The sequence below is a fragment of the Cherax quadricarinatus genome, chromosome 38 (assembly GCF_038502225.1).
Source record: "Cherax quadricarinatus isolate ZL_2023a chromosome 38, ASM3850222v1, whole genome shotgun sequence".
NCBI classification, from domain to species: Eukaryota; Metazoa; Arthropoda; class Malacostraca; order Decapoda; family Parastacidae; genus Cherax; species Cherax quadricarinatus.
Genome location: NC_091329.1, coordinates 16014714 through 16039341, shown reverse-complemented (window position 1 = coordinate 16039341; position 24628 = coordinate 16014714). Strand labels below are relative to the sequence as shown.

Below are 24628 nucleotides of genomic sequence, written 5' to 3'. Positions count from 1 at the left end.
ATCAAGGCAGGGTGACCCAAAAAAGAAAATACTTTCATCATTCAACACTTCCACCTCACTCGTATGTAATCACTGTCTTTGCAGAGGCGCTCAGATACGACAGTTTAGAAGTCCCTCCAAACTGTCAATATCCTAGGCCCCTCCTTTAAAGTGAAGGCATTGTACTTCCTATCATTTATGTTGTAAGTGAACATAGATAAGAGTAAGGTGATGGTATCAAATGAGTTAGGTAAAGAAAAATTGGATATCACATTGAGGGAATATGGAAGAAGTGAATGTTCAGATATTTGGGAGCAGACTTGTTGGATGGGTTTATGAAGAAAAAAAAGGTGGGCAGTGCATCGAGGTATCTGTGGAGACGAAGGGAATGTGTGAGAGTATAGTGGTACCAACACTTGCATGGCTGAGTGTGTTGCAGTGAGGAGACAGTGGAGATGTGTCTAAAGGCAATATGTGGCCTGAGTATTATGCAGACAATTCAAAGTGTGGAGTTACTAAAAGTATTATTCAGAGGGGGGATGAGGTGGTTTGATCATTTAGAGAGGATTGAGCACAATAGGATGACTTGAAGTGCATATAAATCTGTAGTGATGGGGAGGGGTAGGGGTCATCCTAGGACAGGATGGAGTAAAAGGTTGTGTGTGCAAGGGGCTTGGACATGCATCAGACATGTGTGTGAGAGATGAGTGGAGAGAGTTTTTGGGACTTGAGCTGTTGGAGTGTGAGCAGGGTAATATTTTTTGAGGGGATTCAAGGAAACCGGTTAGCTGGACTAGTCCTGGAAGTGGAAGGTACAATGCCTGCACTTTAAAAGAGGGGTTTGGGATATTTGGAGTGACATCTGAACAGTCGTATCTGCATGCCTCTACAAAGACGACGATTGTGTGAATGTCTTTTGGGTCACCCTGCCTCGGTGGAAGACGGCTGATGTGTTAATATAAAAAAAAAAATATATAAGTGGATATTTAGTGCTTTTTTGTAGGACAAATTACAGAGAATAATTTTAAGGAAAACAGGTCTTTTATCAGTAATAAAACACATTATAATATTCTAATATATTTGGACCTTGCTTGAGATTATTTCAGACATTTTTTCATTGAAGCGACTTAAGTTTCCTAGCAGCACAAAAATTATAGGCACTATAGCTCACTGGGTTTGTAATGTGAGCCATTTCACAAACATTTTTGAATCCTGTACAGATACAGTGATCAACTCCATGAAAACTTTTATATTGTAATGAAAGAATGAGAGTAGATAAATTAGTTAGTTGGCTTGCCATACTTACTTGAATATGGCAATGAGCAAGGATAGCCTGCCAAGTGGAGGAACCTTGCACATCATAAGGGATCTAGCATTTAAACCTACATAGGTCTTCCACGTCCCCTGCCTGGCATAGGTGGACCATCTGTGCTTGACCGAGGTGATTTGATAGTTTCATCGACCGAGAGGATGAGACATGCAGCTTCAGAGGCTGCAGTCAGAGCATTGATCTTCACAAGGGCTGGTTCCCAAACACAGGCTATGAAGTTGTCAGCAATATCTTCATTCATGACATCGACACCATACCATTTACCACCTGTTGAAAATTATACGTAATACCGACAAATTAAGGAAACGCGTGCAACAATTGGGCATCTGTTGAAATGTTTTGCCTATGCAGTAGGATTCTTCAGTCTAATAGAGCCCACAATCCATTTTCCTCTATTTGATTGATGAAGCCAACTGTTGCACATCTTACCCCATTTACTACCTGTAAATAAGAATCACACACTAAACCCAAAAGGGCTGTGTGGATTCACATTTGTAAAGAATCTATAGGCAGACTAATAAAAGTTGAGTGCTAAGACTTGCTGAAAGTTTATTCACTTATAATTGATTGGTCCAAATAACATAAAAATTAATTTTTAAAGTGTTCAAATTCTTATGCAAGCCCTTCAACCATCACAATTTCTAAACATCTTATGCATGCATCTTAACTCAAGAATTAGACTCCAAGTGCATAGGAATAACTTAACAGTAAAATGTTTCAAGTTTACAGGATTTCCTCTTTCACCTTTCTTAAAACTGCCAGAAGACAATTCCAGAGGTCATACGTACAACCCAACCTAGGCACAATAGCCGGCTGATCACGCACTAACTTACCCAGTTCCCTCTTGAAGACTGCCATTTTAATTGCATCAGTGCTGCTTACTGGAGCACCAAAGCACCAACTGCAAAGCCTCTTACTCTTGTACAGCAAAATTTTGGTATGTAGATTTGGTACCAAACCCTGCACTTTTAATTTGTAAATTATGTTGTGTAGTATCTATCATTTACAGCCAAGGGACTTACAGTATTCCCAATAATGTAGGTGTTTGCCTGAGTATTATTATGATGGGGAAGTGCTAAACCCATAGGGATTATACAGTGCCTGTGGGATATGGAAAGCATTCAGGCTTAATTCAGGGAATTGGAGCAGATCCAATTCCCTAGATCAAGAGCCCCTCACCAGCATCAAGGAACCTCCCTTGAGGAGTTTGCCCAAGTATAAATGGGCAATGAAGGTTGTCTTTCCCACATCTGCTAGTTTGTTACCTTAAAACTTTGATATGTTTCGAGAGTTTTTCTACTCCCAAAGCCAGGCCTTGAGCCAGTTTTGTCAGGTGCTTGCCTGGTCAACTAAGCTACTACTGCTGGCAACCCACTGGTCCACATATCTATCACAGCCTGGCTGATCTGGAACCTGGTAAAGATACTCGTCCAGTTTACTCTTGAAGACCTCTATACTTGTCTCGGCAGTGTTTCTGTCTTCCAGTAAAATGTTGGGGGCCACAGATGTTGATACAATGTTCTCTTATTGTGCCCACAGCAACCCTGATTTCACTGAGTTTATTTTGCACTTCCAGCTCTCTCACTATGTTATGGAAGTGAGCAGATTTAGGACAATACAATTTCAGGGGTTCGTTTCTATGTGCTCCGTCATCTAAAAAAAAATATCCATAACACTCCTTCCAACCCTTTCTGGTGTATCTCAAATACTACTACTTAACCTATCCCAGATTAATACAGCACAAAGATTTATTCATAAGCCAATAAAACAAATAACTTACCTTCAGCATGACGGGCCCTCAGTTTATTAAGGATAGTGGTAGAATCAAACCCTGCATTATCACACAACTGCCTAGGTATTACTTCCAATGCCTTAGCATAAGCTGCTAAGAAAAGCTGCTCTTTGCTGGCAATTGACCGTGAGTATTCCCTCAGATGCTTGCTTACTTCCAATTCAACAGCACCACCACCTGAAAAAAATATCACCAGAAAATGAAACTTGGCCTACAGCTTTTGTTAGAAAAACCTTTTTAACCTCAACCATCTCCAACCAAGAAGCATTCACTGTCAGAAGTGCACTGACATTATAATTCAGATTATTCTGGTGAAACATCCTAACTCTCCAGTATACAGGCACTGCCCTTCCCATCTTCAGGACTAAGTCCAGTTAACTGGTTTACCTAAATCCTTACATGTTACCTTGCTCACACTCCAACAGCACATTTATTAAAATCACTTGTCTCCACTCCTGACCAACACACTTGTAAAAGACCCTACCTCTCCCTACAATCATTCCTGAGAAATCCTACCCCTCGTACCTTCCACCCCTGATTTATACACCCTCTACATGCCCAAACCTCAACCCACAATGCCTTTTAATGTGTCTGCTCCAAACACACTGCACAATATTTACACCACAAACTGCTCTCAAACATGACATTTCCACTGCCTCTTGATTCATCTTTACTGCAGCATTCAAAACCATGCCTCACACCCTAACCTACAGAAGTGTTGGTAACAATAAACTAATAGATTAACTTTTTTGCCTTTATGTATGGACTTGTTTCCATAGTTGCCACAACACACTCCCCTCATCTTTACCTTTCCCCTCAGGTATAGTTCACTTGTCTTTCATAGACCCATCTGCTGACCTGTCCACTCTCAAATACACTTCCTCCATTCTTCCTCTGCAATCTGATATTCAGTCAACCATTGCCTTAACTGTGTTATATCCCTCATTTTGCTCTGGCATATTTACTTTTAAATTCTTCCCATTACATTGTATTTTTTTTAACACATCAGCCATTTCCCACCAAGATGGAGTGACCTGAAAAAGAAGAAACACTCATCATTCACTCCATCACTGTCTTGCCAGAGGCACACTTACTTTAATTAAAAAAAAAAAAAAAAAAAAAAAAAAAAAAAAACCCTGCAACACATCAACACCCGTCCTTCAGAGTGCAAGCACTGTACTTCCCACATCCAGGACTCGAGTCCGGCAGCAGCGACTTCTTGTTTTTAGTAATTTATGCAGGAAAAGGGGGTTACTAGACCATTGTTCCTGGCATTTTAGTCACCTCTTATGACATGCATTGCTTACAAAGGAGAGATTCTTTTTCACTCACCCATGGAGATGAAAAGGAAATAGATAAGAACAAGAACTATTTAGAAAAATAGGAGAAAATTCAGATCAGTGTGCCTAGATATATGTGTACATGTATATGTGGTGTGCCTAAGTGTAAGCAGAAGTAGCAAGACATACCTGTTTTCTTGCATGTTTATAAGACAAAGAAAAAGACACCAGCATTCCTACAATTGTATAACACAATTACACGTTTTCATTTCACATGCATTTGGCAGAATGGTAGTACCTCCCTAGGTGGCTAGCATTCACTTTAATTACAACCACATCTTTAACTTCAGGAGACCACCACTTTCCGTGCCTGTAGCACTGCACTTCTGCTTGGTCACAATTCAATATCTGTATCTATTTCCAACTTTCACTCAAAAGGTTCACCACCAATCACGATGACTACCTTTTTTGCCATTTTTATCAGTTCAGTTCCGATAGTTGAATTATAAAAAAAAAAAATTGTTAGTTTTTACAAAATGCATTCAAACTATGTGTATACTCCTTTTACGTTTGTAATTAAAGCTCACATTTGTTTGGTAGAGATTAGTCAAGAACCATAGATTTTATTTTTATGCTTTTGTTAAGGCTAAATTATAAACATTACTATATGCATTCACTCCAGTGAGGAGCAGGGGTGCGGTGGGGACAATAAGGGAACACTGTATCAACATCCAGGGTCCCAGACTGTTCAACATCTTACCAGAGGATATCAGAAACACAGCCTTCAAGAAGAAACTGGAAAAGTATCTTCACCAGGTGCCAGATCAACCAGGCTGTGATGGATATGTGGGGCAGCAACAGCCTGGTTGACCAGGCAAGCATCAGATGAGCCTGGCCCATGGCCGGGCTCAGAGTGTAGATACTCTCTCGAAATTCTTCAAAGGTATACTACATATATGTACATAGCTCATTTTTATTTTGAAGAGATTGGTCAAGAAACACAGATTCAACAGTTGAAAACCACGAGTGACTAGGACATTCACTGCTCAGGTGGGGTGGCTAGTACAGCTGTGTAACTCGCTTGTCCCCACACCACCACCTCCCTCACACCCACCTACTCGTGTGGTGACTATCTTTTCATCACCCTATCTTGTCTCTGGATATTAACCATGGCATAAAAAGGAATACCAATAATACTGGATGTGCTATTAAGAGTGAAAGTGAGTATTCTGAAGAGAAATAATAGCCCCATGTGTTGTATCTGCCATGTCCATTTACTCTGGAAGGAACACCTGCCCATTTGCTATGGAATATACAAACTGTCACACTGCTTCCCTCAAGAGCATTATGTCAGCAAGTTTATTTTTAAGTTTTTATATTTAGGTTTTGGGTACATATTATACAATTTCTTTACAATGGATTTAATGGCATGCACATGTTATGGGGCACATACAAAGCACATTATGCAAATTTAACCTTGGATAACCCATTCAAATTAAATATTGTATGTTTAAGTTGTCATATCTGAGTGCTTCTGCAAAGACAGTGATTATGTATAAGTGATGGTGAAGGTGTTGAATGATGAAAGATTTTTTTCTTTTGGGTCACCCTGCCTTGGTGGGAAACAAGAGATGTGTTTAAAAAAAAAAATTGTACACATTTTTGAGTCTAAACCTTACTATATCCAACTAGGCAGAGCACTGCAACATGACCCACTCCACTCATTACTAGATCAACAAGAAGCAATTTCTGCAATGTTGTCTCTTTTTGATCTACCTTTCATTTTGCTCAGAATTAAAACTGGGATGAAATACAATATTAGGAATTAGTAACACATTCCAGTCATTGTTGAGGAAGATGGTTAATGAAAGTTATCACTGATATGAGCCTGCATGTCTTTATATAGCAAACTTTAGAGGCTAACTATTCAAAGATGGGCCTGAGTAAAGATTTGCTAATATACAGCCCTTAATACAAATGTATTGCTAATCTTACAATTGATTTGTTTTCTTTTATGAACTTGAGCATGTCTAGCATACACGTATAAAAACAGATTATTAGTAATTCACATATACATGCCCATGACAAGTTCATATTAATTAAGCAACATTCAAATTAAACAAAAACACAGAAAAAGCCAACACACCTGCCACAACAGCATCGTGCTTTAGTGCCCTACGCACAATCATGATTGCATCATGCAATGATCTTTCTGTCTCTTCCAAGAATTGCTCTGCTCCACCACGTAAAACTATGGTACATGTCTTTGCTTGTGGACAACCATTGAAGAAGTTGAATCTGTTAAAGATAAAATGTAAAAACCACTGAAAAGATTACTTCTAGAAATAATTAAATACAAAACATGTGGATGCAGCTCCTCAACCTACTCTTGCTTGCATAAGTTAATATTATTACATTCAAGGGAAAGGGGAAATGCTTAACCTGAAGGGCTCAAACAGCACTTGGGAAATAGGGATGGGAGGCAATCAGATGTGATCCACGAAAGAGAAGGGTAACTTCAATTCCCTGGATCAGGGAACCCTTCATCAGAATCAAGGAATCATCTCTGAAGGTGTGCTGTTCAACCTTCATCTGTGCATGATTTGCTAGCAAGCAGGCAACCAAATTGTACAGTACATACTAATACATGTAATATTCATGTCTATTCATGACAATCATTGCCATGCCATTTTACACACACAAATTTTTATCTCTTAATGAGGAACAAAATATTGTAGTTTACATATAAAAAAAAAAATAGTAGGAACAAAAGAAAGCCACTAGTAAACAATGCATTTTTGTCTCTTATTTTTTCTTGGGGAGAATGCACCTATTACCTCCTTATGCTTGGGAAAAAATCTAGAATCATGCAGGTCCACACAGTGTATCATAGGTAACCGTCTCAATGCATGTCAACAACTAGAATCTGTCATGCCACCAGAAACTTTCCTGCCAGAAAATAGGGTGTGGAACTGACTGGAAGATGCTTTGTGTGTTTCATGATGCTACTGACAGCCAAAAATGTACACAGTGCATTTTACCCTTTGACATGTTAAACAACCCTGCATGTTTCAAGAACAAAGACACCTTGAAATACACCTATTATCCTAATAAGTACTACTGTACATACTGCCAAAAGAAAAAAAATTATATATCTAGAGAGAGAGAGAGAGAGAGAGAGAGAGAGAGAGAGATACAGAGAGAGACAGAGACAGAGAGAGAGAGACAGAGAGACAGAGACAGAGAGAGAGAGAGAGACAGAGACAGAGAGAGAGAGAGAGACAGAGACAGAGAGAGAGAGAGAGAGAGAGAGAGAGAGACAGAGAGAGAGAGAGAGAGAGAGAGAGACAGAGAGAGAGAGAGAGAGAGAGAGAGAGACAGAGAGAGACAGAGAGACAGAGAGAGAGACAGAGAGAGAGACAGAGAGAGAGACAGAGAGAGAGACAGAGAGAGAGACAGAGAGAGAGACAGAGAGAGACAGAGAGAGACAGAGAGAGAGACAGAGAGAGACAGAGAGAGACAGAGAGAGACAGAGAGAGACAGAGAGAGACAGAGAGAGAGAGAGAGAGAGAGAGAGAGAGAGAGAGAGAGACAGAGACAGAGAGACAGAGAGACAGAGAGACAGAGAGACTGAGACTATATATATTTGGCATAAAGAAACTGGAAAATAAATATTGATATGCACGACAAGTATTTTCAAAAATTCACTATCCTCATCACTTCATCAGAGATTGCAGACACTGTACACATAACATTCAATTCCCCTAAATGTGATACCATCAAAAGAAGATACATAGTCATCCCTACCAACTCTTTTGCCAAATGTTTAGCCAACATTCCCTCTAACACCAAATTCCAACAAACTACCATGGTTTTCACTACAATCAAGAACATCAGCAAGGGACACCAATCTCAGGCTCAACCCTCCACAGGTGCATACACAATCCCTTGCAATGATTGCAACCAAATATATATGGGTGAAACAGCCAGAGACCCCTAATTATGCATTTCTGCACACCAATATAACAGCAGAACAGATGACTAAGAAAGCCTGTGTTTTACACCGAAACTCCCACAACTATTCCATATACTTGCAACATGGAAGAGGTGGTAAGTTACTAAATGCTGTAAAGAGTTTTTATGAGGATAGTGAGGCTCAGGTTAGGGTGTGTAGAAGAGAGGGAGACTACTTCCCGGTAAAAGTAGGTCTTAGACAGGGATGTGTAATGTCACCATGGTTGTTTAATATATTTATAGATGGGGTTGTAAAAGAAGTAAATACTAGGGTGTTTGGGAGATGGGTGGGATTAAATTATGGGGAATTAAATACAAAATGGGAAGTGACACAGTTACTTTTTGCTGATGATACTGTGCTTATGGGAGATTCTAAAGAAAAATTGCAAAGGTTAGTGGACGAATTTGGGAGTGTGTGAAAAGGTAGAAATTTGAAAGTGAACATAGAAAAGAGTAAGGTGATGAGAGTATCAAATGATTTAGATAAAGAGAAATTGGATATCAAATTGGGGAGGAGTAGTATGGAAGAAGTGAATGCTTTCCGATATTTGGGAGTTGACGTGTCAGCAGATGGATTTATGATGGATGAGGTTAATCATCCTAGGTAGTAGGTTGGCAGACAGCAACCGCCCAGGGAGGTACTACTGTCCTGCCAAGTGAGGGCAAAATGGAAACCTGTAACTGTTTTACATGATGGTAGGATTGCTGGTGTCTTTTTTTTCTGTCTCATACACATGCAAGATTTCAGGTACATCTTGCTACTTCTACTTACACTTAGGTCACACTGCACATACATGTACAAGCATATATATACACACCCCTCTGGGTTTTCCTCTATTTTCTTTCAGGTTCTTGTTCTTGTTTATTTTCTCTTACCTCCACGGGGAAGTGGAACAGAATTCTTCCTCCGTAAGCCATGCGTGTTGTAAGAGGCGACTAAAATGCCGGGAGCAAGGGGCTAGTAACCCCTTCTCCTGTATAAATTACTAAATTTAAAGAGAGAAACTTTTGTTTTTCTTTTTGGGCCACTCTGCCTCGGTGGGATATGGCCAGTTTGTTGAAAGAAGAAGAAGAGGTTAATCATAGAATTGATGAAGGAAAAAAGGTGAGTGGTGCATTGAGGTATATGTGGAGGCAAAAAATGTTATCTATGGAGGCAAAGAAGGGAATGTATGAAAGTATAGTACACCAACACTCTTATATGGGTTTGAAGATAGGGTTGTAAATGCTGCAGCAAGGAGGCAGTTGGAGGCAGTGGAGATGTCCTGTCTAAGGGCAATGTGTGGTGTAAATATTATGCAGAAAATTTGGAGTGTGGAAATTAGGAGGTGTGGAGTTAATAAAAGTATTAGTCAGAGGGCTGAAGAGTTTGTTGAGGTGGTTTGGTCATTTAGAGAGAATGGATCAAAGTAGAATGATATGGAGAGCGTATAAATCTGTAGGGGAAGGAAGGCACGGTAGGGGTCATCCTCGAAAAGGTTGGAGGGAGGTGGTAAAGGAGGTGTTGTGGGCAAGGGGTTTGGACTTCCAGCAAGCGTGCGTGAGCGTGTTAGATAGGAGTGAATGAAGACAAATGGTATTTGGGACCTGACGAGCTGTTGGAATGTGAGCAAAGTAATATTTAGTGAAGGGATTCAGGGAAACCGGTTATTTTACATAACCAGACTTGAGTCCTGGAAATGGAAAGTACAATGCCTGCACTCTAAAGGAGGGGTTTGGGATATTGGCAGTTTGGAGGGATATATTGTGTATTTTTATACATATATACTTCTAAACTGTTGTATTCTGGGCACCTCTGCAAAAACAGTGATTATGTGTGAGTGAGGTGAAAGTGTTGAATGATGATGAAAGTATTTTCTTTTTGGGTCACCCTGCCTTGGTGGGAGACGGCCGACTTGTTGAGAGAGAGAGAGAGAGAGAAAAAAAAAAAAAAAGATCCACAACTCATCAGTGAGGAAGACAGAGATGCAGGATCTTGGAATCATCACTCATCAGCATATCCAGCAATTTCAACCAGAACAGATTCTACAACATAGCTGAGCCTTTTACCAGATAACTTAATCATTATTCCACACATCAACAATGCTGTAGCAAGCCTATTGTCCCATGCTGGAAAGGTCCTTCTCATATCCAACCTCTTCTCAGCCATACATTTGTCCAACCTGTCAGTCTAACCAAGTAGTAAGCTTCAACATATGTCACATGACTCTTCGTGTGTCTCTCACTCACCTGTTCACACACGCGCACACAGGCATGAGCGCGCGCGCGCACACACACACACACAATGTACATCCTCTTTCCCCAGGTAGATTTGTTGCAGTTTGATAAAGCCCAGTATGTGGGTGTCACCCTGCCTTTTCCCAAGATGGCCGATGAGGAAAAAAAAATACAATTGAAAAAATCCTGTATTTTACCTTTCAGCACCAATTTGCTTCTCTTCAAAAAGTTGACAAGTACCAAGAACAGAATCATCAAGATCATGTGCAGTTGACATGATTGCTCCTCCACAGGCCTTAATAGTTCGTTTCATATCCTCATCAACAACACGGCCCGCACAGAACATGTCTCTGTAATCAAAGCATATAACTAAAAATTATCTCAATAGTTAGTACACAACAGTTAATGCACAACAGAATTATGACAAAAATATGAAGCTGAATTCACAAAATCCAAGAAAAGTAAGGATTTTCGGTAGCTTCTCAATTTTTAAGATCAAAATCAATGGCAATAAAAAAAAAAAAATTATGCACTTACCTGTCTGCAAAATACTGAGTAGCTACATCACCTATTGGAAGTTTAGAAAGCACAACCTTGGCCCCTGATTTGTGGATTAGATCTAACTTTTGATAGAGAATATTCCATTCTGTGTCAACAATTTTCTGGTATTCCTAAAACCAAAAGAAATAAAAGTTAGATATAAAGAGACTAGATTTTACTACTCATGATGTAAATTACAATACATTTACAACAATAAAAAAATACTAATATGTCAGTGAGTGTGGCATTACTGATTTAACCCTTTCACTGTCGAGACCCCTGCTCACAAACTTGCTCTCAGGGTTGAAGAATTAAAAAAAATAAATAAATAAAAAATAATTTTTTTTTTTTATTATCACACTGGCCGATTCCCACCAAGGCAGGGTGGCCCGAAAAAGAAAAACTTTCACCATCATTCACTCCATCACTGTCTTGCCAGAAGGGTGCTTTACACTACAGTTTTTAAACTGCAACATTAACACCCCTCCTTCAGAGTGCAGGCACTGTACTTCCCATCTCCAGGACTCAAGTCCGGCCTGCCGGTTTCCCTGAACCTCTTCATAAATGTTACTTCGCTCACACTCCAACAGCACGTCAAGTATTAAAAACCATGTCTCCATTCACTCCTATCAAACACGCTCACGCATGCCTGCTGGAAGTCCAAGCCCCTCGCACACAAAACCTCCTTTACCCCCTCCCTCTAACCTTTCCTAGGCCGACCCCTACCCCGCCTTCCTTCCACTACAGACTGATACACTCTTGAAGTCACTCTGTTTCGCTCCATTCTCTCTACATGTCCGAACCACCTCAACAACCCTTCCTCAGCCCTCTGGGTAACAGTTTTGGTAATCCCGCACCTCCTCCTAACTTCCAAACTACGAATTCTCTGCATTATATTCACACCACACATTGCCCTCAGACATGACATCTTCACTGCCTCCAGCCTTCTCCTCGCTGCAACATTCATCACCCATGCTTCACACCCATGTAAGAGCGTTGGTAAAACTATACTCTCATACATTCCCCTCTTTGCCTCCAAGGACAAAGTTCTTTGTCTCCACAGACTCCTAAGTGCACCACTCACCCTTTTCCCCTCATCAATTCTATAATTCACCTCATCTTTCATAGACCCATCCGCTGACACGTCCACTCCCAAATATCTGAATACATTCACCTCCTCCATGCTCTCTCCCTCCAATCTGATATCCAATCTTTCATCACCTAATCTTTTTGTTATCCTCATAACCTTACTCTTTCCTGTATTCACTTTTAATTTTCTTCTTTTGCACACCCTACCAAATTCATCCACCAATCTCTGCAACTTCTCTTCAGAATCTCCCAAGAGCACAGTGTCATCAGCAAAGAGCAACTGTGACAACTCCCACTTTGTGTGTGATTCTTTATCTTTTAACTCCACGCCTCTTGCCAAGACCCTCGCATTTACTTCTCTTACTACCCCATCTATAAATATATTAAACAACCACGGTGACATCACACATCCTTGTCTAAGGCCTACTTTTACTGGGAAATAATTTCCCTCTTTCCTACATACTTTTTCTTCTTATGAAATAATAAGAGAATCTTATCCCGATGGTAATGACACCAAAAGTATGAAATCTGATGGAAAACGTACAGAATTACACTCTCGCAAAGTTAACGGTCTTGGCGATGTTTAAGCATCGGCGACCTTGCCCACTTTGAGCCCTACTTTCGGCCAATTCCATTGTTCCATTGTTACACTTGTTCTATCAACTGAGTACAAGAAACCGCCCATTTACCGATTTCAACTACCCAATAAAGTGATCAGAAATTGGTAATCTGGCTAATTTCATACGCAATTTGAATAAGGCGAATTTCAAAACAAGATCCAGAATTAACAATACAAACATTCCTAGAACTAAAACAATGTTTTCTCTGTTCATTAGTCACGTCTCCAGGTCCCTCTTATATTACGCTTGCTTTCCATTTTGAATTTTTATTCACACAAAAAATAGATTTACTGTTATGCAGACTACTGTATTATGCAAAAATGGTATAAATAATATCAGCGCATTTGTGAAAGCACATTAGACCCACCAATTGACATGTATTGGACATGTAATGTGATTTTTTCACTCTTGAGCATCGGCAAAAATCAAACATTTCCGCTACTTTGAGCTCAATTTGAAGGTGCTGTTGGTCCGTACACCATTTGAAATCATCTCTGTTTCTGTAATATATCTTCCATTCTATCAAATTATACCATGAAAACGAGAATACAACCATAAATACCATACAAAAATACACCGCAAAGTCGGTGTTTTAAACCAAAAACACGGTCGGAGTTTTTTCTCATTATGCACTGCGTGCAGCAGGACTTCTTTTATACTGCACACACTGACCACTCAGACCCAGTCTCTCATATGTAGGCCTACTAGCTTTCTCCTGCAAGATTTGAAGCCACTAGAATTTTTGCATATTACGAGACTGACAGTGAAAGGGTCAAGCATCAATGATTTGAGCATTATTTATTTGTGCTCAAGATAGAGCATCTAAGAGAAATAATGTGCTCAACACCGATCAATTCTCTTGAATACAATACACTCTTAGCAGCTTTCTTTTTATACCTGGCAAGTCATTTTTTTTCTTTTAACTCACTGGCAATCTCCCACCAAGGTAGGTTAAGCAAAAGGAGGAAATGTTCACCATTATTTATTCAGTAGTGTTTTGCAAAATTTAACTAGACATCATAATTCGACCCTCAGAAGTTCAACATCTTTACCCCTCTTTCAGAGTTCAGGTACTATACTTCCCACTTCCTAGTCAGCCTAACCATGTTCCCTGACTTCCTTTATTAATGTTACCTTGCTTACATTCCAACAGAATGTCAAGCCATAAAAACCACTAGTCTGCACTCACTCCACTGTAACAATTCACAAGAACCTGCTGTATACCCCAGGCAGGCCCTAGCATTCACTACTCCTTTACCCCTTCTTTCAACTTTTCCTAGGACAACCCCACCTCTTCTTCCTTTAACCACAGATTCATACATCCTCTTAGTTATCCTATCCTGTGCCATCTTCTCTAAATATCTAAACTACCTAAACAATTTCTCCATTTGAATTATGCCTTTGTTAGCCCAACACCATCTAATTTCTACATTCACAATTCAATGCTTAATATCCACACACACACAAAATACGAATATTATGAAGAAAAATTAGAGAAGCTTCTTTAATAAGCACCAACTTTAACTTTGTACCTGGTTAGTATACCTGGGATACACAACCAGTGGCTGGTGAGCTACATGCAGCCCTTTAGGTAATACAATTAAGGCATTTGATGTGTTCATAAAAAAATGAAACCTGCAGTAACTCTCAACAGTGAATACCTTCCAATGGCTTTACTCAATTTATAAACTGTACACTACATAATATTAATCATACTAAAAGAGAGCAGACAATATTACCAAGACTTGATGACATTGAACTAATGTCATAGTAAACAATGGTCTGTGTCCACTTGTCATCACTTATTCAATGGCTGTTTAGCCTGAAGTACACTTGACACCACAGTTCAAATGCCCTCGTAAAACTGCAACACACTCATGCCTTCAGAATGCAGGAACTGTGCTTCCTACCTCCAGGACTCCCTTTGAATCCCTTTGTATTCGCAGCCTTATTTACTAAATGAATTTCTACAAGCATTAATGCTGAATTGATAACCAGATTTTTCAACCAAACAGCTTCACATAGGTTCATAAGGATACACAAGATATACAGGAAAACAAGTTTGTTGAAGAAAAAAAAAAAAGTATGGCCTCATACCTCAACATTATTCACTCTAATTTCTGCATTATCCCTTTCTGCTTTAAGTTCCAGCTCTATATTTAAGAGAGCAATTTTAGGATTCTCATAATGTTTCGGCTGCATCTCAAAACCAGCATATGAAAAAGTCTTCTTAAAAGCCACACCATCAACAAGACGCGACTCCTGTAAAGATGCACAAAGAACGTTATACGTAACTTCATTGTAATGCACACCAATTACACAAATATACATTTAATACCAAAGTGGTACTCTCAGAACTTCCCAACACCAGAATATAAACCAAAATTAACATCTTACATAATGAAAACATACTAACAATATTACTTTATTCAATATATATATTTTGATGTCAATTTTCCTCAGGTAAACATTCTAATACAAATGCAATACCCATTGCATCTATTATTTTATGAATATACATTCACTCAAACTCAATTCACATTCAATCTAATTCACTTATTTGTCATTTGTTTTTATTTTACAAATAAACATTTTAGAAATTAGAATGCCAGCAATTCAATTACCAGTATAAATATTAGGCATCTACATACCAACCTTCCCACTCTGAGGCCAATTCGAAACAATTCCCAGCTATTTCTCTACTCTGCCTCCCAAAAAATTACACTATCAACAGGGTCTAAAATAAACACTGTAGGCATTCCAGCCACTAAAGCAACCTTCCCTCTCCAATTTAACTCATGCCCTCCATTTCGAATCCATTGTCACATGAAAATTTGACACTTTTCCTTATTACTTGGTTAATAGACCAACACTAAGAATGCTTGGCCATGGTTTAGGCAATCCAAATAATTGAAGAAGACTTAGCAAAACCCCATAAAATAAACTGGGTGTTGGTGACCCCCCTACCCTACCACAGGAAATTTACCAAAAAAATTACCATTTCTGCCACACTGAGGCTTATTTCAGACCATTCCAGTGTGAAATCACCCAAGAGTCATCTTCATCAGCATACCTTCCAATATATTTACTAACACCAAGAAACAGCCACTGAAACCATGAAAATCACTAGAAAATGACCCAAAATCAGTTTAACCTTAAAACAATTTCTGAGGTTCAATGTTCCCATCATGTATAATGTTGGGCATCATTTTTATTTTTATTCTGTGTACACGCACCCCACAGACCCACTCTCTTGTATCTAAGGCAAAATTGCCATTCATGTAAAATCTGAGCATTTTGGCTTTCCGAAATGGTCTGCATAACCAGGGCTCTCTATAAAGTATGTCAATAATGTCAGCTTTTTATAAATCAAGTGTAAACCATACTGTACACAATAAAGTTTAAAGTTTATCATTTATCATATAAGTGACACTGGCCTCAATGGTATAGTTCTAAGTGAGGGACAAAGGATTAAGGACTTTGGCAGCTACTTTACAATAATAAATTAAGACCATGAAATTAAATAAGTTCTTTACTTTTATGAGAGCCATTAATTTTTATTAAGACAATTTTTTCTATACTGCAATTAGAAAAAGAAAGCACTCTCATGCCCTTGAACAGTAGATACAAACACATTCCATTCCTAACTCCTTACACTAAATGATACTAAGTTAAACTAAAACAATCTTTGTAGAGTACTTGCCTCTAAGGCACCACCTGGTACTTTCTTGATGCCAATCATGTCAAGTGGCAAAAGACTGTCTAATGACATGACAGCATCCACAACCATTTGTGCAAAGAAATCCTTCTGCTGATGAATTAACTTGCTGTTAAGGGAGGTACCAGCACACTTTGCTAGAATGGACCGGAGCTCAACTGGATCCTTTTTGTTTATCTGGAGAGAGAATAATATAACTTGCTTATGCAAAACACTATATAATTTTTAAATAAAAAAAAAAGTGATACTGAAAAATATAGCCTTATCCTCATTAATTTTTTCACTATCAGGGCCAGTACCAAGGAAGGTGAAGCACTCCAAAAAAAATTCTATCACCCCCTCTCCAATCAAAATAACGTGTACAAGAATTGTATTATATACCATTCTTGTACAACTTGTCAGACACTGCAACATCATGGAATCTTGATTCTGAGGACATGTACATAACCTTCTTCATAGCTACGACAACTACTACTACAACTAACCCATCTCTTTGCGTAGGACCTACTTCCACTGGGGAATCCCGCCTACCAGTGACTATGCCCACGTCTGCTACACGTCCCCTTTCCACCTGACGTTAGTATATAAGCGCCTTGCTCCTTGCCTCTACTCCAGAACATCCACGACTACGGTGCTCTTTGCACCAACTCCAAGGCTGAGGGACTGATTACCTCATCTTCTGTATACAGTTCTACTGTCTTCAAATTATGTCCTGGAATTTGTATTGATAAAGCCACTGGATGGCAAAACGTCTACAATAAAGATACCCAGATGTTGCACACGTGTCTTAATTTCATCAATGAAAATAACCATAACAGTGCTTCAAGTCCCTTAGCCCTCCTACTTCCAACCAGATTGCCACCCTAAGTCCCACCTATATAAAACTTCTATAGCTGCCCCTGTTCACAGCATTGGTTATTTTGCTAATTTTGATATTTTTAAGCAAAATCAGTATCAAAATAGTATGAGATTAAAACATAGTAATTTAATGATGTGAGGAAGTGTGTGTGTGTGTGTGTGTGTGTGTGTGTGTACTCACCTATTTGTGGTTGCAGGGGTCGAGTCATAGCTCCTGGCCCCGCCTCTTCACTGATTGCTACTAGGTCCTCTCTCTCCCTGCCCCATGAGCTCTATCATACCTCGCCTTAAAACTATGTATGGTTCCCGCCTCCACTACGTCACTTTCTAGGCTATTCCACGGTCTGACTACTCTATGATTGAAGAAATACTTCCTAACATCCCTTTGATTCATCTGAGTCTTCAACTTCCAATTGTGACCTCTTGTGTCTGTGTCCCCTCTCTGGAACATCCCGTCTTTGTCCACCTTGTCTATTCCGCGCAGTATTTTATATGTCGTTATAATGTCTCCCCTGACCCTCCTGTCCTCCAGTGTCGTCAGACCGATTTCCCTCAACCTTTCTTCGTAGGACAATCCCCGTAGCTCTGGGACTAGCCTTGTTGCAAACCTTTGCACTTTCTCTAATTTCTTGACATGCTTGACTAGGTGTGGATTCCAAACTGGTGCTGCATACTCCAGTATGGGCCTGACGTAAATGGTATACAGAATCTTGAACAAATCCTTACTGAGGTATCGGAACGCTATCCGTAGGTTTGCCAGGCGCCCGTATGCTGCAGCAGTTATCTGATTGATGTGCGCCTCAGGAGATATGCTCGGTGTTATACTCACCCCCAGATCTTTTTCCTTGAGTGAGGTTTGCAGTCCTTGGCCATCTAAACTATATTGTGTCTGCGGTCTTCTTTGCCCTTCCCCAATCTTCATGACTTTGCATTTGGTAGGGTTAAACTCAAGGAGCCAGTTGCTGGACCAGGCTTGTAGCCTGTCCAGGTCTCTTTGTAGTCCTGCCTGATCCTCATCTGATTTGATTCTTCTCATTAACTTCACATCATCTGCAAACAACGACACTTCTGAGTCTATCCCTTCCGTTATGTCGTTCACATATACCAAGAACAGCACAGGTCCTAGGACTGACCCCTGTGGAACCCCGCTTGTGTGTGTGTGTGTGTGTGTGTGTGTGTGTGTGTGTGTGTGTGTGTGTGTGTGTGTGTGTGTATGTATGTGTGTGTGTATGTATGTGTGTGTGTATGTATGTATGTATGTGTATATATGTGTATGTATGTGTGTATGTATGTGTGTATGTATGTGTGTATGTATGTATGTATGTATGTATGTATGTATGTATGTATGTATGTATGTATGTATGTATGTATGTATGTATGTATGTGTGTGTATATATTTATAATATATATATATATATATAATATATATATATATATATATATATATATATATATATATATATATATATATATATATATATATATATATATATATATATAATTTCATGCACTGGCCAGGGAGGTATACCATTTTTTAGGAGTGAAGAAGAGCAGAATGTAAGTGTGGTGGAGGTACGTGAGGCATTACGTAGAATGAAAGGGGGTAAAGCAGCTGGAACTGATGGGATCATGACAGAAATGTTAAAAGCAGGGGGGGATATAGTGTTGGAGTGGTTGGTACTTTTGTTTAATAAATGTATGAAAGAGGGGAAGGTACCTAGGGATTGGCGGAGAGCATGTATAGTCCCTTTATATAAAGGGAAAGGGGACAAAAGAGATTGTAAAAATTATAGAGGAATAAGTTTACTGAGTATACCAGGAAAAGTATACGGTAGGGTTATAATTGAAAGAATTAGAGGTAAGACAGAATGTAGAATTGCGGACGAGCAAGGAGGTTTCAGAGTGGGTAGGGGATGTGTAGATCAAGTGTTTACATTGAAGCATATATGTGAACAGTATTTAGATAAAGGTAGGGAAGTTTTTATTGCATTTATGGATTTAGAAAAGGCATATGATAGAGTGGATAGAGGAGCAATGTGGCAGATGTTGCAAGTATATGGAATAGGTGGTAAGTTACTAAATGCTGTAAAGAGCTTTTATGAGGATAGTGAGGCTCAGGTTAGGGTGTGTAGAAGAGAGGGAGAATACTTCCCGGTAAAAGTAGGTCTTAGACAGGGATGTGTAATGTCACCATGGTTGTTTAATATATTTATAGATGGGGTTGTAAAAGAAGTAAATGCTAGGGTGTTCGGGAGAGGGGTGGGATTAAATTACGGGGAATCAAATTTAAAATGGGAATTGACACAGTTACTTTTTGCTGATGATACTGTGCTTATGGGAGATTCTAAAGAAAAATTGCAAAGGTTAGTGGATGAGTTTGAGAATGTGTGTAAAGGTAGAAAGTTGAAAGTGAACATAGAAAAGAGTAAGGTGATGAGGGTATCAAATGATTTAGATAAAGAAAAATTGGATATCAAATTGGGGAGGAGTAGTATGGAAGAAGTGAATGTTTTCAGATACTTGGGAGTTGACGTGTCGGCGGATGGATTTATGAAGGATGAGGTTAATCATAGAATTGATGAGGGAAAAAAGGTGAGTGGTGCGTTGAGGTATATGTGGAGTCAAAAAACGTTATCTATGGAGGCAAAGAAGGGAATGTATGAAAGTATAGTAGTACCAACACTCTTATATGGATGTGAAGCTTGGGTGGTAAATGCAGCAGCGAGGAGACGGTTGGAGGCAGTGGAGATGTCCTGTCTAAGGGCAATGTGTGGTGTAAATATTATGCAGAAAATTCGGAGTGTGGAAATTAGGAGAAGGTGTGGAGTTAATAAAAGCATTAGTCAGAGGGCAGAAGAGGGGTTGTTGAGGTGGTTTGGTCATTTAGAGAGAATGGATCAAAGTAGAATGACATGGAAAGCATATAAATCTATAGGGGAAGGAAAGAGGGGTAGGGGTCATCCTCAAAGGGTTGGAAAGAGGGGGTAAAGGAGGTTTTGTGGGTGAGGGGCTTGGACTTCCAGCAAGCGTGCATGAGCGTGTTAGATAGGAGTGAATGGAGACGAATGATACTTGGGACCTGACGATCTGTTGGAGTGTGAGCAGGGTAATATTTAGTGAAGGGATTCAGGGAAACCGGTTATTTTCATATAGTCGGACTTGAGTCCTGGAAATGGGAAGTACAATGCCTGCACTTTAAAGGAGGGGTTTGGGATATTGGCAGTTTGGAGGGATATGTTGTGTATCTCTATACGTATATGCTTCTAAACTGTTATATTCTGAGCACCTCTGCAAAAGCAGTGATAATGTGTGAGTGTGGTGAAAGTGTTGAATGATGATGAAAGTATTTTCTTTTTGGGGATTTTCTTTCTTTTTTTGGGTCACCCTGCCTCGGTGGGAGACGGCCGACTTGTTGAAAAAAAAAAAAAAAAAAATATATACACACACACACACAGGTGTCCCTCAACATTCGCGAGGGTTAGGGGATCAAGAGCCTCACGAATGTTGAAAAACCGTGAATGTTTGGTGCCCCAATATATTGTAGGGAAATATAATACAATACTGCTTAACTTGTTGAACCATGAACAATCATAAAATACATGAAAACGTCATAAATTGTACTAAATATATACATGTTATGCTTTAATAACATGTATGTTATTAAATACCACAGACTCCACCACTGCCTCCACCACTTCCTCAACCACTGTGAGTCCCTACTACCCTCCCTCCGACCCCCGCAACTGGCAGCCAGCCCTCCCACCACTCAGTGTGGTGAGTGTTTTGTTTGTTCATTATTTGCTATTAAACTACAGTATAAATAATGTAAACACATTCATGACTGCATATTGGAATGGCTATTTAGACAGGTATTAGATGGTGACATCATGTGTTTACTCTTGAACACAGCAAAGAATCAAACATTTCTGCTACTGCTAATAATAACAACAGTAATAATAATAATAATAATAATAATAATACGATATAATTGAAGGAGGAAATTGTACAAAAATACGAGGGAGTGGTTGACACATCTTCAGTGTGGCTTTGTTTATGCTGGAGTGAACATTAATCTCCCTGCTCTTCCAAACATTTCACAATAATTCAGCGGTTGAGGCAGTGGTAGAGGCAGTGGTAGAGGCAGTGATAGAGGCAGTGATAGAGGCATTGATAGAGGCAGTGATAGAGGCAGTGATATTTACTAACATATACGTATGTTATAAATAATAATAGTACATGTTAATATTAATAACATTTATAATAATAATAATAAATGTTATTCATAATGTACTATTATTATTTATAACATATATGGTAGTAAATGTCACTGCCTCTATCACTGCCTCTACCACTGCCTCAACCACTGCCTCAACCACTTCAGTCGCACTCAATCTACAAGCACCAAACACAACGAATTATTGTGAAATGTTTGGAAGAGCAGGGAGACTAATGTTCACTCCAGCATAAACAAAGCCACACTGACGATGTGTCAACCACTCCCTCGTATTTTTGTACAATTTCCTTCTTCAATTATATCGTATTATTATTATTATTATTATTATTATTATTATTATTATTATTATTATTATTATTGTTCTTATTAGCAGTAGCAGAAATGTTTGATTCTTTGCTGTGTTCAAGAGTAAACAAATGATGTCACCGTCTAATACCTGTCCAAATAGCCATTCCAATATGCAGTCATGAATGTGTTTACATTATTTATACTGTAGTTTAATAGCAAATAATGAACAAACAAAACACTCACCACACTGAGTGGTGGGAGGACTGGCTGCCAGTTGCGGGGGTCGGAGGGAGGGTAGTAGGGACTCGCAGGTGGCGGCAAACTTGAATATGATTTGGCGGCTGGGAATTTGGTGGCTGGGAATTCGCAAATGTGTGAAGCTCGCGAAAGCTGAAAACGTGAATGTTGAGGGAGACCTGTATATATATATATATATATATATATATATATATATATATATATATATATATATATATATATATATATATATATATATATATATATATATATATATATATATATATATATATATATATATATATATATATATATATATATATATATATATATATATATATATATATATATATATATATATATATATATATATATATATATATATATATATATATTATATATATATATATTATATATATATATATATATATATATATATATATATATATATATATATATATATATATATATATATATATATATATATATATATATATATATATATATATATATATATATATATATATATATATATATATATATATATATATATATATATATATATATATATATATATATATATATATATATATATATCTATATATATCTTATTATATATAGTTATATATATATATATATATATACATATATATATACATATATATATACATATATATATACATATATATATATATATATATATTATATATATATATATTATATATATATATATTATATATATATATATTATATATATATATATTATATATATATATATTATATATATATATATTATATATATATATATTATATATATATATATTATATATATATATATATATATATATATTATATATATATATATTATATATATATATATATTATATATATATATATTATATATATATATATTATATATATATATATTATATATATATATATTATATATATATATATTATATATATATATATTATATATATATATATTATATATATATTATATATATATATTATATGTTTATAGAGGGGCCACAGATATATCAGATCACTTTCTAGTTGTAGCTATACTGAGAGTAAAAGGTAGATGGGATACAAGGAGAATAGAAGCATCAGGGAAGAGAGAGGTGAAGGTTTATAAACTAAAAGAGAAGGCAGTTAGGGTAAGATATAAACAGCTATTGGAGGATAGATGGGCTAATGAGAGCATAGGCAATGGGGTCGAAGAGGTATGGGGTAGGTTTAAAAATGTAGTGTTAGAGTGTTCAGCAGAAGTTTGTGGTTACAGGAAAGTGGGTGCAGGAGGGAAGAGGAGCGATTGGTGGAATGATGATGTAAAGAGAGTAGTAAGGGAGAAAAAGTTAGCATATGAGAAGTTTTTACAAAGTAGAAGTGATGCAAGGAGGGAAGAGTATATGGAGAAAAAGAGAGAAGTTAAGAGAGTGGTGAAGCAATGTAAAAAGAGAGCAAATGAGAGAGTGGGTGAGATGTTATCAACAAATTTTGTTGAAAATAAGAAAAAGTTTTGGAGTGAGATTAACAAGTTAAGAAAGCCTAGAGAACAAATGGATTTGTCAGTTAAAAATAGGAGAGGAGAGTTATTAAATGGAGAGTTAGAGGTATTGGGAAGATGGAAGGAATATTTTGAGGAATTGTTAAATGTTGATGAAGATAGGGAAGCTGTGATTTCGTGTATAGGGCAAGGAGGAATAACATCTTGTAGGAGTGAGGAAGAGCCAGTTGTGAGTGTGGGGGAAGTTCGTGAGGCAGTAGGTAAAATGAAAGGGGGTAAGGCAGCCGGGATTGATGGGATAAAGATAGAAATGTTAAAAGCAGGTGGGGATATAGTTTTGGAGTGGTTGGTGCAATTATTTAATAAATGTATGGAAGAGGGTAAGGTACCTAGGGATTGGCAGAGAGCATGCATAGTTCCTTTGTATAAAGGCAAAGGGGATAAAAGAGAGTGCAAAAATTATAGGGGGATAAGTCTGTTGAGTGTACCTGGTAAAGTGTATGGTAGAGTTATAATTGAAAGAATTAAGAGTAAGACGGAGAATAGGATAGCAGATGAACAAGGAGGCTTTAGGAAAGGTAGGGGGTGTGTGGACCAGGTGTTTACAGTGAAACATATAAGTGAACAGTATTTAGATAAGGCTAAAGAGGTCTTTGTGGCATTTATGGATTTGGAAAAGGCGTATGACAGGGTGGATAGGGGGGCAATGTGGCAGATGTTGCAAGTGTATGGTGTAGGAGGTAGGTTACTGAAAGCAGTGAAGAGTTTTTACGAGGATAGTGAGGCTCAAGTTAGAGTATGTAGGAAAGAGGGAAATTTTTTCCCAGTAAAAGTAGGCCTTAGACAAGGATGTGTGATGTCACCGTGGTTGTTTAATATATTTATAGATGGGGTTGTAAGAGAAGTAAATGCGAGGGTCTTG

At 38.1% G+C, this 24628-nt stretch overlaps 1 protein-coding gene across 2 annotated transcripts in view; it reads right to left on the bottom strand.

Annotated features, from left to right (window-relative positions):
• Positions 1-1040: 1040 nt before the first annotated feature.
• Positions 1041-24628, bottom strand: part of CCT7 (chaperonin containing TCP1 subunit 7) — a 44432-nt gene continuing 20844 nt past the window's right edge. For both annotated transcript variants that reach the window (XM_053782506.2, XM_053782505.2), the window contains exons 5-11: positions 16565-16756; positions 14959-15123; positions 11150-11283; positions 10810-10962; positions 6528-6679; positions 3090-3278; positions 1041-1576 (exon numbers count right to left, since the gene is read on the bottom strand). In XM_053782506.2, the coding sequence (XP_053638481.1) occupies positions 1362-1576; positions 3090-3278; positions 6528-6679; positions 10810-10962; positions 11150-11283; positions 14959-15123; positions 16565-16756 (1200 nt within the window). In that variant the 3' untranslated portion in view covers positions 1041-1361. The remainder of the gene's footprint in view (positions 1577-3089; positions 3279-6527; positions 6680-10809; positions 10963-11149; positions 11284-14958; positions 15124-16564; positions 16757-24628) is intronic.